At 43.2% G+C, this 13754-nt stretch overlaps 1 protein-coding gene across 2 annotated transcripts in view; it reads right to left on the bottom strand.

Moving 5' to 3' along the window:
* The window catches only part of arid1b (AT rich interactive domain 1B (SWI1-like)), a 174162-nt gene extending 161039 nt beyond the window's left edge, over positions 1-13123 (bottom strand). For both annotated transcript variants that reach the window (XM_053845368.1, XM_053845370.1), the window contains exon 1: positions 11383-13123. In XM_053845368.1, coding sequence (XP_053701343.1) covers positions 11383-12465 — 1083 coding nt within the window. In that variant the 5' untranslated portion in view covers positions 12466-13123. The remainder of the gene's footprint in view (positions 1-11382) is intronic.
* Positions 13124-13754: the final 631 nt, after the last annotated feature.

Below are 13754 nucleotides of genomic sequence, written 5' to 3'. Positions count from 1 at the left end.
TTTATGAATCCATCATTCATATCTGTTTTACTCAAGACCAAAAATGAAACAAAATATTTGCTTTATATAATTGCTTTTCAATTAAAATACACATATGTTCCAAAAATATTGTGCAAAACACAAATCACAAATCAAGATAAAGTTCATTACGAGATAAAAATAATATCGAGATACACATTATCCCAATATGTATGTAGAGTGTTAAAAGTGCAGAGACTTTGCCGTCTGCAATATTCTGACTTGCAGTGCCAGTGAATGACAATGTTGACAAACAGTTACAAAGCCATGGGAGACATAGTGGTTACAGGTAGATGTATACAAAATGCTTTGCCAGAGAGGCAGTTAAGCATGCGCTGACATTTATGATATATATATAATTATTTTTATTTTTTATTTTTTATATTATTATTATTTAAGTATTTCCAACATTGTTTTGTTCATATCAACTTTGCAATTCTTTTTGTTTTTATTTTTTGGCAATTCATTTTCTTTTCCCATTCTGCATACTAATACCGTATGATGATGATTTATGAGAACCATCTAACATACTCGTCCGTGCCTCTCTTTTCTTGTAATATGAAATCTATCTATCACTTTTTTGAATTATTATTGTTATTATTATAATTGCTGTTATATCTATTGCTTTCAAACCTTTCCACCAAACATTGATAAGGTTTATATTTATAAATATTTTCTCGAGTGGTTAACATAAACAAATAATAATAATAATATTTCAGTCCCTGTAGACTCAATACCTGAACTAATTATCAGCGTGTGAATTCTAAACCCCACACACCACAAACCTTCGGCTTCTCCTCTCAAATCTGGAACCTTGCCCCCCTCTGACCCTCCCCTTGCCCCGGTCACGGTGCCCTCCAACGCCGCAAAACCCTCCCCACTGTTAATTACCCGTAATTGGCCCTGCTGGTTTCTCCCCCTGCTATAATGGAAGCATTCATCTTTACTACTTAATGAGTAGGCGCTGCAGCCACCAGCCAAGGTCACCCACCACCAGCAGCAGCAGCAGCAGCCAAGAGAGCCAGACTTGGAAATAATTGGAACGAGGAGCAGCGACGGAAGACAGCGGAGACTTGGAGAGGCTGTTTACTCTCTGAAAGCCTGAGACAGAACGTGTGAGGATGCAGACGCTCGGACGTGACTCTGCTGCGTGGAACGTGTCGAAAGTTGAAACATGTCGGACGCGAACTGCGAGACACGGGCAAATTCCGGATGGAGCCTAATTATAACACTCATTATGAAAAGAAAACAAGGCGTCTCGTAAAACAATAAACAACCAAAATGTACTTCCCTTCTTCCGTTTACAGCCTGGTCTCTGCATAATTATCTAAACAGTGGCTGTAAATGGCTGCCCCTGCAGGTGAGAGGGCGACGTGCCGGCAAACACTCTCCTACATCCAATTACACAGATAACATACAACTTCTCCCTAGTTTTGTTCACTTCTCTGGCTTTGGTAAGAAGTATGAGAAGCCTTTACATCATGGAACACTTCTGTTAACAGGTGGACACATTTGAAAACACTGCCTCAGTTACTGTGTAAAATGACAAAATGACAAACAAAATCCATGCCTCCTCTTTCTACGTGTTAAACTTCAGTGTGTAAACCATGAAGCGTTCTATTTTCCATTTATTTAAATGGTAAAAAGTGACGCCCCAGTGATTCCGTTTGTGAGTTTCTGAACCAATTAAATTCATATGGTTACATAATCTTGATACGGAGGGTGTTGATGCGGAGCTGTGGCCGTGCGCTCATCGTGTTTGTCAGAGGGACAGACGTCTATGGATTATGTTAATGTGGTATTACACACTCCCCTCTGGCAAGAGGCTGACATTACAGTAACCTTTGCATGTTTGGCCGACAGTCGCTATGGATGTCCATTCAATAAGGACACCGAATCTTACACTGCGAGTTGGAGTCTGCTTCATGCAGAAACATTTTTGGATCAATGTGATGATCATAGATTTAAGGCTGATTAAACCACCCACACGCTTCATGAAGAAGACAATGTCTAATCAAGATGGTTTTTCCAGACAGAGGAGCAGTTTGTCTCACCTCTGTCTATTTTGAAGTTGTAGTTTCTGCTGTTGCGTGCATTGTCTGTGCAGTCTTGTGCTTCAGTCGGGTCGATTGGGTAACAAAATAAAAGGAGAAATGGAAGGGGTGGTCAGCTCCAGCTGAAGGATTTCATTGTGTTCCTGCCATCTCATGTCTCCATCTGCCCACTGGTCTCCTAACTGGACCCTCCGTGTTCCCACTCATTCAACGCAGCAATTCAATTTACCAAAATAAAAGTGAGATAGCAATCCTGACTTGAGATTCTACTGAGTAATGAGTTAACCAAGTCTTTGTGGACTTCCTAATTTAACAGGTCTCTTTTCTTATTAGGTTTATTTAGAGTTTTGGACTGTTTAGTTTTTAGTCTAAAGTCTCCTTCAAAGTGCCTTGTTTGCCAAGTATATAATGGACGTCGCTGGCACGTCTTTAGAGGTGTGGAAAATATATAAATATGGCAATATATGCTGATGCTTGAACCTCCAATATCGGATTGATATTTCATCTCTTCATATTTTTCACTAAAATAGAAAAAATACAACTTATTCAGTTGCAGCCAATAATGAACAGTGCTTTGTACCTCCGGCTTTCAATGCCAGTGTGAGCTGCACTGCAGGTTAAGATGCTCTCAGCACGTTGTTAAAGGAAAAACATTTCTCATTTCTTTGGGAAATTGTTTAATGTCACAGTAGTTCAAGCGACAACTATGACTCTTTTTATGTTTCGCATGTAACGCTTGCCTTTCAAGATTAAAATAAAAAATGGAAAAGTAGTTTTCACTCAAGTAGTTTTAAGAATATCCCTATGTATCAATGTTCTGACATTGTGATGCATTGAGAGACGATTGTATCGCGATCGAGGTATAGTGATGTGAATCGTATCCTCAGGTGATTGCAGTAGTTTTCCTAAGACCTCTGTGACACGGACGGAACCTTCTGTCTGTGCTCTGCGATCATCTTGTCTATATTTCAGCACGCTGGCGTAAAGCTTACGGATACGGACCAAACGAAGCAGTACCACGGGGAACTGTTGGGGCAGTGTTGCTGTTACTACCTGATATGTAGCTATAATGAGAGACATAACAACGGCGGAAATATAACGGAAGATATATTAACAGCCTCACCGCCTCCTACAACGCTACCTCCGTTTTCCTCTTTTGTACATGAGGTACATTATCGATCCACAGTCGCCATGTTAGTTTTGGAGTTTGTCTCTGTGCTGCTCCCCCTGGTGGATATATTGGTGAACAGCAATACTAATGCAAAGAACGCATGGAAATAAATGATCAGTGATGGTAACATTGTTTGAAACAGCGTTAAGGGAGCGTAAAACATGTCGTAAACAAAGTTTATCCTGTTTATTGGCTTCTTCATTCACCAAGATGATATTCCGCCTTGGTGTTCGCACAGATTATTTTACTTTATGCTACAAATATAATGCTGTTAAAATGACTTTGGACTTTCTAGTGTAACAGGTCTGTGTCCCAGTCTGTTTAAGGGTATCTCTATCAGACCTGTATATTAGACTTCTGACTTGATTATGTCTATTTCTGACCCTCTTTTTTCGTGATCTTGACCTGTCAGAAATGACATTTGAGTTCATTAGATTTTGGACGTCTTGCAAAGTCTCTGACAGATGACATCACTTTCAGTCCACTGAGGTGTATTGGTCATCTTTGTTTCTGAACCAGTGTTGTTGTTTTTTTAAATAAAATCCAAAATACTGATACATTTAAGTCTCCCTGAGGGATGTCACGAATCTAAAGATGATCCAAATAAACACTCCGCTTGTCCAAAAGACACTGAAAAGTGAAACCTTGGCACTCTCTCGGTACAAGAATGATTATTTGTTGATGGAGACGCTCAGACAGGCTAACAATGGCAGATGAAGGAACTACACAGGCTGCCATCAACATCATTCATCAGCCTCATGGACGTAAACACCACTTGACAACATAATAATGTCTGATAGCAGGGAAGTAACCGCGGAATATATCTAAAAGCACCTGCTGTCTGCACGATGATTAGCACATTTAACACCCCATCAAACATTACTAGTGCTGATGCCCATGTCCTCTAAGAAATCTGAGCTTTATTCTTGTAGTTTACGTCGAATATAAACATTATTTTCATCCATTTTATACACTATTATTTCTGTTTTCATTTGTGTAACGGAGACTCTCGAGACACGTGTGTTTGGGTTGAGCTGATCCTAATCAGAGCCGACATGGTGGGACCTCAGTAAAAAATAAATAAATAAATAACTCGGCAGCAGCGTGAAGTAGCGAGTGACGAAAATAGAAAGAAACAGAAGCCACACAGTTCCTCTTAATGACGTTTGTCTCGTTCCTCGGAATCTCACAAAGGCCCGGTCTGGATGTTTGTGCTGTCAAATAACAACTCACACACTCGCTGTTGTTCCGCTCCCTCTATACTCTTGTTTACTTCCTTTCATGTTTTTTGCTCTTCTCGCCGAATAAAATAATTGTCGATCCCAGTTGTGTGTCCAAACATGTTTATAACTCATCGTTTCCCATATTTAAAAACCTGTTCTTGAGCAGCATCTTTTTGTTCCACACTTGTATTCCACTGACTTGAAACTTGTGTCTTTCATTTCTGTTTATTTTATCTCGAGTGAGTCAGCGTTTCCTGAGATTCGGCTTCGAGGACTTTGCTCGTTTTTCTTTTAGCTTCTCCGAGATCTTCACAATAGAGTTGGTATTGATTAATAAAGTGGTTGTGGAATCCCTCGACTTTCATATTCGCGTCCCCCAGCTGAGACTGAAGGATCCCAGGCCATTCCCAAACTCCCATTTGTTCGGCGTATTCTACTTCTAGCAGGACAAAAACCACAGAGGGAATCGGATCAAGAGTCTGTGCTTCATATAAGAATTGCAGCAGCTTAATATCTCGGCTTCAGTTTTTCAGCTATTGCATGGAAATATCTAGATGCTTGTGACTCTTGCTAGATAAAATAAAAACATTTACAAAAAGAACTAATTGATGATAAACCTCTGTCTAAATTCCTCACTTTTCTGGACAATTGAGGGAGAAAGGCGACGCTCCAGAGAGGCAAGAAGTACAATAGCCCTCACATCTGAGTGGATGGTGTATAAATATTCGATAGGATGTGCTGGCTGTCTAAATACCTCTGAATTGACTGCTGTTCCCTTGAGAGCTCGCCGGCTACCGAGAGACCGGGACGGAGATAGATAAAAGACATGGAAAACACTGACAGAACAAAAGAGGAATGAAGAGACAGCTGGGAAATTTAAAGCCATCTGTAAAGAAGGCCATCTGCTTTATAGGATACTGTGAAGTGACAACGTTTCTTTTACAAACACACACAAAAAATAAATCCACAGAGGGGGAGGCTTGAACTAGAAGCTCACCGCCACTCCCCCTCCTCCCCCCTGACAGTGGAGGAGAGGGTGAGGAGGAGGAGGAGTGAGGCTGCACGTGGCTAATTAGCATATGTGAAGGTCATGGTAGACTGTGACAGTTTGGGGCAGTACCATGTGACCTGGCACACAGCACTCACTGGGCGGAAACCCAATATCCACCAACGACTTGTAAACAATGAATACAATCTTGTGAGAATGAGACGAGAGAGAGAGAGAGAGACGCCGCGCTGAAGTTTCTCACAGTTCAGATTCCAGTCCATGCCAAACCCATTTTCAGAAGAATCACTTCCCCTTTTGAGTCACCAAGAGAACTTCCAGTATTTCGACATTCCCTGTTCAGTGAGAAACGACACATCAATGCAGAACCATTGTGATTCAGACGGCCACTTATGATTTCTTTTATGCAGATCTGTTTCACTACAACTCTAATGTAACTTAACACCAACCGTTATAGCGTATGTAAACAGTGATCACATGGTCAAGCTGCATGAGAGGCTGCCAACAAAAGGCTTGTGTCTGCAAAACCTTACACTGACTGACGAAATAAGGACCCGTACTATATCAGTGAGTGTTCTACAGAAGCCAGGACACCTTAGTCCACGGCTAGAATACCAGTTCTGACAACCAACCACGCAACAACCACGCGCAAACTCAGGTTTTCTTTGAAGGGATGGTCAATAACATGTCAAGTAGATGGAACTCAGAGCCACTTCTGCTGCCAACATGAGTGCAAAATGTTGTTGAAGAAGTCAACTGTAAATGGGATTAAACACATCCAAGAAGACTTCATCCACACCCCAACTTTTCCCAACAGTCCATAATTCTACCGACTGCCTTTAATGGTTTTGCGAGACGACATTGCATCACCCAACACTTCCTGGGAGGGTCAAGAGGCAAGGCTCACTTCAGCCAGGTACCTTGGCATTGGGACAGTCTCACCGAGCAAGTGGAGAACCAGTGGCATGTGTCTGAACTTTCTCTTCCAGGTGCATTCACAATAGAAGCTATAAACTGGTTCCAGTGTCTGCATATTCGTCCAAGCTGGCTGCTCCTGCGACATAGTGTTATGGGCCCTGTAAAATAATATCTGACTGAATTTGAGTTTGGCATGCAGGTTTCTGGGCATGTGCAAATGGGACCCAACACCCAAGATATTCTGGAGGGACTGGGTTATCCTTGGTGGAGGAGCTGAAGGAGATATCTAAGAAGGAGTCTGTGCTTCTTCACTTCGACTTCTGCCCACTCCTGCATCACCAAACCATGATAGACACCGAATGGCTTCTGACAAATTGCTATATCATATGATGGAAGGACGCAACCCATATTCCTACGTCCAAACTGTTCTCAGCAATTCTTGAAGCCCAAGTGGACGACAGAACTTCTGTTAAACCGAATTTAATTCCCACTTTAAACGCTCGCACATCTGTCTACGACCCCGGGGAGTTCGCCGAGTGCACTGTCGGCAAAATACAAAGGACCATAAGAGCGAGTTAATCATACATAAGCATAAACTCTATGGTACAATTGGATGGGTGCTTTTCTGCTTTCACTTAACATTTTTAATTGAATTAATTGGCGTTTAGTATGAAGAGCATGCACACGGCGGATAACCTCGGCCTGCCAATTACCTACGTCGGCCGCTTCATCCGACAAAGATAAAAAACGCTGAGGCAGGGTCTTATCAGACTTTACAGAACAAATTAGAATTTCACTTCGCCGCTGCTAATCAGCACAGGGCTGGTGGAAGCTGATGTAAACAAAACCGCATAAACAAACAACTGACAGGAGAGCAGGAAAGATGGAGAAAGGAGGACATCCGGAGCGCTCAGTGCTGACAAAGTAGCATTCGCTGGCTCCCGGCTTCACACATGCAAAGTCAAGGACGCAAATAAATAAAGCTGAAAACAACTTCCCTAAAACAGGGATGGAGGGGGGGGGGGCGCAGCACCTGCACGGACCTCACGGGCCTCACGGGTTGTCAGTCCGGAGCAGAACACCGACCATAAATTAAACCCAGACAGCCACAGTCAGGCCCATCACCATGCACAAGGCTCGGCGAGATAGCCGCATAATACAATGTGACATTGATGCATTGCTCCCATTATAAAGTCTTTGTTCGTATCACACTAATAATTCATAAGAAAGAAATGTAAACAGTATGCAGTGGAGAGCACCGCGGATCATTTCAAGGTAAACACAGAACCAAGAAAGGGATCACGTCTCGCCTTTGAAGTGCAGAACTACCCAGCTTTGATTCTCAGAAAACACACAGTCGAAACATCAGAGCGATCAATTAGTGGAAACTCCGTTCGGTTCCCTTTATAGGTCAGATCTCCAATTTGCTCCCAAACAATTATCTCGACAATATTTATAACGCACAACTCGCTCATTAGCGACTAATTACTCGTATTGTTCTGTGTGTGTTTGACATCAGTGTTTATTAGCGGACAACAATAATACATACCAGATAACACATGAAACATTTTCTCATTTACTTGTTTGATACTGTGATCACGTTGGACTGAAGATGCTCGTAGCAAACGCAGCTGCTAGCTATCAAGAGCAAAACGTTAGCTAAGACGTCTGAAATACAAAGTACAAACTGAGGTGATGACACCAGTCAGTTTTCTTTAATCGTACAGTCAAATTGTTGGATGCAAAGGTAGCTCGACTAGACAATAACAGATTAAATCGCAAAATCTAAAACATATTTTAATAGCAGATAAATGAAAATACAAATAAAAAAAACAACAATAATGGCAACAGCTCGTATCATCATTACATTTTATGAAGAGCTAACTCCTGCTCTTGAACTCTCTGTTGTTTAAACATTTTTTCCATACCACTACCAGAGAACTTAGTTAACAATAATGAATGCAAATATAGTTAACCAGAAAGAAATGAATGGGAATATGGAAGGAATCTCAAGACAATCCTGAAAATACATAAGTGAGCTCCAATCCTCCAATCCAGCACCGGTGCCTTAACCGACCTTGTGTTTTCCTTCAATGGTTTCAGAGAGTCACCCAGACTACCAGGTAAACCTAGGACATTTCAGATGAACAAGACAAGAGTACTTCCTTTAAGAAGATGCCTCTGAAACACAAACCTAATCTCGTATTTTTTTGCTGCACTGCAGAGAAGCATCTGCTCTCTAGATTCAGAAATAGGGTCACAAATTGAAGAGCGAATATTGTTCTATTTCCTGTCAAATAGGCCAGAGTCATTTAAAAAATCTAGGACGCAGTGGTTTTGATAACACACACCTCTCAATACAGTATATATAGAACATTCGGCGTGCCTGATGTGTGGAGCTGAATGGTGAGAGCGAGGTAAGGGAGGAAGGTATAAATGAGGTGCACTCGTTTCGCTCACAGCTTGCTCCTGAAGAGAAGGCGGTGGGGAGGGAAATTGAATTTGAAAGAGGGGAAACTGTGCCAACAGGTGACAGAGGCATGCTTCCACCCCAAAAAAAAAACTGTGAAGTGAAGCAGTCATATCACGGCGCCAATTTGGAGGCGGCATTATGCTCTACATTGCTCGGCTTTCGCACGCTGCCTGTCAGCGCGCCGGAGAAAAGTGCTGCCGCTCCAAATATGAATTAAACATGGGGGCTTTTGTTGCGTGAATATATTGCTGCCGAAATGTTGGTCGAGTCAGAAAAATATAGATGCGCGCACCTCATTATGGAAATAAAGAGAAGCAACTTTGAGGATTGTTCTACCAGATCTTGATAAATATATGTTATGATAAAGGATTATTCTAATGAATATTTTAACGCCCCCCCCCTCCCTTACTCCCCACCCAATGATTGAAACAATGTAGGCTAATGAAGTGCTTTTGTTCGGGGAAACCAAGCCATGTAGCTCTACCTTGCCCTCCAGTAGTCCAGATGCGCCAGGCAGTCGTGCGCATAATTCAGTGCAGCCACATAATTGCAGCACCTTGGGATAAAAGTCATCATTTTTGTGGTACGTTTAATGTCTTGCACTTCAAACGCCATTAAAGCGTTGCTGTCAATAGAGTGTAACTACTTTATTAGGGTCGTCTTCAATTAGACGCGGGGGGATGACGATAAATAATAATTCTTCAAGCTGTTGTTTAGTAAATATACATGAATTCTCTGCTGAAAGGATGAATTGTTGTCCCTTTAGTCGAAAGATAAATATATGCATTTGCTATATCCTAATAATAAAAGCAATGTGGAAGGCATGAAACAAATTTCGAACTGTTTGTTGTCTTGATTGAGATATCTACCACTAATATTATTTGTACTATTTTTTTAGTGTTTAGCGTATTTTAAAGTAAGTTAAAAGCAATATTTTAATTCAAACCTATGTTTTTTTCATCATTTTACTTCACTTTTCATCCCTACAACTTCCTTTATGTCATTTAAATTCTCAAATGTGACTTTTCAGTATTCATATTTATTCAACTGCAACTACACCTTTACATATTTACTGATGTCTTCTCATGACATCATACGTTGATTAAATATTGTCTGCTTTTGCTTTCATTTAAGCCAGTTGTATATGCATAAAGCATAGCATGTTTAGTATCATATATTTGCCTACTTTTTGTTCTAAATGTTTAAATCATTTCAGTTTAATGTTAAGTTTTATTCATTTGTCTTTCTTTCTCACACAAAAAAATCCCATTTCTTACGTGTTCCACAATATCTAGCCTGATAGTCACTTGATGTTAGCAGTGATGCTAAAAACACATCATGCTAAACATCTTTTCCAAGTACAAAAATGAGGCCTTTATTTTATGTTTAAATGGATAGACTAAGAGAGCATACAATGCAGAACCTTAAAAAATGCCTTGAATGTATTATAAAATGAAAGGATTTTGAGTTAAAAAGTAGCTGCCAAACATTCCTGATAGGTTTTTAATGTTTTGCTAATTGTAGCAGCGAAGCTAATAGTTCACATCATGTCTGACCTCTCCAGTCCAATCCGGGCGAGTTGCACAATTCATTTTGTCTGATTGTCTCCCTCGCATTTGTCGGCCAGGCTTTTCATTCCTGAGTGTTTTTGGCAAGTTTGTGAAAATAATAATCAGTCGACTAACCCTTCACACTACTTAGTTCCGACGAGTGCTGCCAAGTCAGGAGTTTTCCCATTAGAGCCTGAATGCATCACCGCGGCCAGGTCACTGTTGTTTTCCTGCCGCCTCTCCAAAGTGGTGCCGACACAGCAGCAGCGCCTCCACGGCCAATGAAAAGTCAGACTCCGTGGCGAGTGAGAGGCAAGAAGCTTTCAGACACTTGTATTATTTAAATTGTGCAAACAATAAACAAGGATGACGCACTTCTGAAACCTGACGTTTTGGAGCTGTGGGGTTCAATTTCACCTCAGTTGAAATTGAAATTATGTTGTCTGGTTTAATCATTCTTCATTTAATGAGGAGCACAACAACATCTGCAGAAAAAAGACAAAAAAAACAAGAGTCTCCTGATGGTTCAATGGGGCTATTAATGCAGGCAGCAGACAATACCCAGCTTAACGTCTGCAGAACGCTTAAACATAAGCAGGAAACTGAAAAGTAAAAAAATATTTTGTTGCTTTTAATCTTCCCAGTTTTTGTGTGATTGTACTTTTGCATGAGACCTAACAAGAGTCAGAGAGCATGGCCTGATGTGTGGGCGGGATCAATTCACTTCATGCTGCCTTCAGGGAACATCTTTAAGTGGAAATGCAAAGACTAACTCAATATATTTGGAGAAATGCCACGTTTGAGGTCATTTCAAATCCTAACTCCATATTGGAAACATTATTGCTCATGCATAAAGTCAGAATACATCTTGTTCATTTGAAGCAGCTCCCCAGTAACTCCACCAGAAGTCAGCAAAACACTTTAGACTAAGGACATTGAAGCAGAAGATCAGGTGGACGTCTGACTTACTTGACTCCTGCTCAGTCCTTGGCCTCCATTCCCTGGACTTCTCTGCTGTGCTCCCCAGCCGTGGGTCGAGTTGGCTCCGTACTGATGGCCCATCTCCTTCCCCAGGCCCATTCCTACTTGCTGGGTGGCAGCCGGTCCGCTGTAGTCATGGTAGCCGCCTCCGTAGCCCCTCATCATGGGACTGGGGGACGTCAGCAGCTGGTTGAGGGTCGGGGTGGCCCCCGACGGATGCTGCTGCTGCTGCTGCTCTGGAAACCTTTGAAAGCCTCCAGAGCCGCCCCCCTTGCTGTGGCTGGCTGAAGAATGATTGCTGCCCATCATCATGTTGCCAGGCTGTCTACTTCCAGTGAGGGGCATCATTCCATAGGCCCCGCCGCCGTAGCCGGCCCTGTACGCCGGGTACTGGTTGTACTGGCTGTTGTGGTACCCAGGCTCCTGTGAGTTCTCCATGTTGTTATGAGCTGGGGGGTGGGAGACCACCATGCTTTGCTGACTGCCCTGCTGCTCATAGCAGGCCCTGGGGGGGTAATAGTTGTTGTTGAACTCGGAGTTCTCGTACCTGGAGCCCATCATCCTCTCCGCGGGCTTACAGGTGAGCTCCTCCTCACCTTTGACTGACAGGTGCTGCTGGGACTCTGCGGATCCCCCCAGCAGGTTCTCTTTCCCACCGTGGTGTTGATGGTCCCTGTCCCCACGGGGTCCCTGAACGTTGTTACTTTGGATCTGACGCTGCTGATGTGGCGCAAACTGCTGCGCCGGATCCGCGCACTTCAGCTTGTGGTTCGAGATCAGACCCGCTTCAATGGAGGAGACGTTAGTCGACGCCGAAGTGGACGAGTGGTTATTCCCATCCTTGTCTTCCAGGGAAGTTGAATGGACCATGCCGGACTCGCTGGCTCGGCGGTGGTGGTCTACGTTGTTCACGGTCCCATCGCCGGCTCCCAGCATCGGTCCAGTCCGCTGCGCGCCCCCCGCTGCTGCTCCTCCGGACTTCCCCGGAATGAGCTCGGCTCCCAAGCCGCTGGACAATTTCTTGTTTTTGTTGTTAGTTCTGGTCGGAGCGGATGCCACTTGAGCTGCCATGGTCACTTCAACATCTCAGTGACAGCGAACCCACGCCAGTGTCGAGCGCGCAAGAACCAAGTGGGTGAATTAAGAAGAGGAAAAAAAAACTGAAGGAAAAAGAAAAAAGCTGGTTCAGAGAAAAGCAAGCGACTGCCGCTGGAAGTCTCAGTGAGGTTTCATGATGAAAGTTTCTCTGTCAGGTTGAAACTTTTCTCCTCCCTCCTCCGCCTCTCCTCCATCTCGGTTCTCGGTGATATGTTGCAGCGTCTCTCGGAGCCCTTGTGGCCCAGCGTGGCACGAGAGAGAGCGGCTCTACCAGCTTATCCACCTCCAGGCTCCGGAGACGGTCGCGCTGAAAACCCGGAGTGGACTGTAGCGCAAGCCAACTGACTGGCTCAGCATTGCAAAATACAGTCAGTAACTATACACACTTGTTTGACTTTTATCGAGCGATTCGTCTCGCACACGCACACACACACAGATATTAACCTTTTATCCATCCAGTATTTGTGGCTAGTTAGGCCACTGTTGACGACTGAGGTAGCCAAACGGAAAAGGATCTCACCTCCTCCTTAGACAAAACATCCAGCCCTCGGGATCAGATGCTCCACAAATCCATCAGCCAGAAGGCAAAACTCTCACCTGCGTTCACAAGGTGTCAGGACTATCATGAGAACCTCAGTCACCCAGGGCAGGCTCCATCCAGAACTGCATGGACAGAGGCCAGCTTCAACTGGGAGGAAGCCAAGGGTTTGTCATGTGATAAATTAACATATTCCAGAAACACTGCTAAACTTGCTGAATCCACGAAGCAGTACATGGACTAACGCACAAATCCAGTTCAATGGCTGTGATCCAGTCCACATTTGTCTTCTGCCCACCGTCTCTGTCCCTTGGCTCAGGCGAGTTCTCTGCAGCTCTGACAGGAGTCGGACACGCAACCACAAGCTGTGCTCGGTGATGTTTTCTCCAGAATAACGCACAGAAGACGCTCCAAACGCATTTTCTTTTAAAAGGATGGTCGGCAGTGATGGTAGAATTCATATCTGTCCTCATCCCATCTCACTTTGTCAAGAGCATGGTCCAGGAAAAGCATGTCTCCCCCCCACCCAAAGGTCACATGAGAAAATGGGGCTGTTTTTAGTGACTAAAATTAATATGGTTATAGTGTGGGAAACAGCAGGATTAAAGAGACATACTACCACAAGAAGGGTTGGTAAAATGAAAACAATCTGTAGTCATGTAGTCATATCACGTGAGAGAGACACTTCCTTTCCCTTAACTTGAATTCAAGTGTGTAGAATTTA

Source organism: Synchiropus splendidus, chromosome 16, assembly GCF_027744825.2.
Source record: "Synchiropus splendidus isolate RoL2022-P1 chromosome 16, RoL_Sspl_1.0, whole genome shotgun sequence".
Taxonomy (NCBI): domain Eukaryota; kingdom Metazoa; phylum Chordata; class Actinopteri; order Syngnathiformes; family Callionymidae; genus Synchiropus; species Synchiropus splendidus.
The sequence above is the reverse complement of the archived record's forward strand: the minus strand, read 5'-3'. Positions and strand labels throughout refer to the sequence as shown.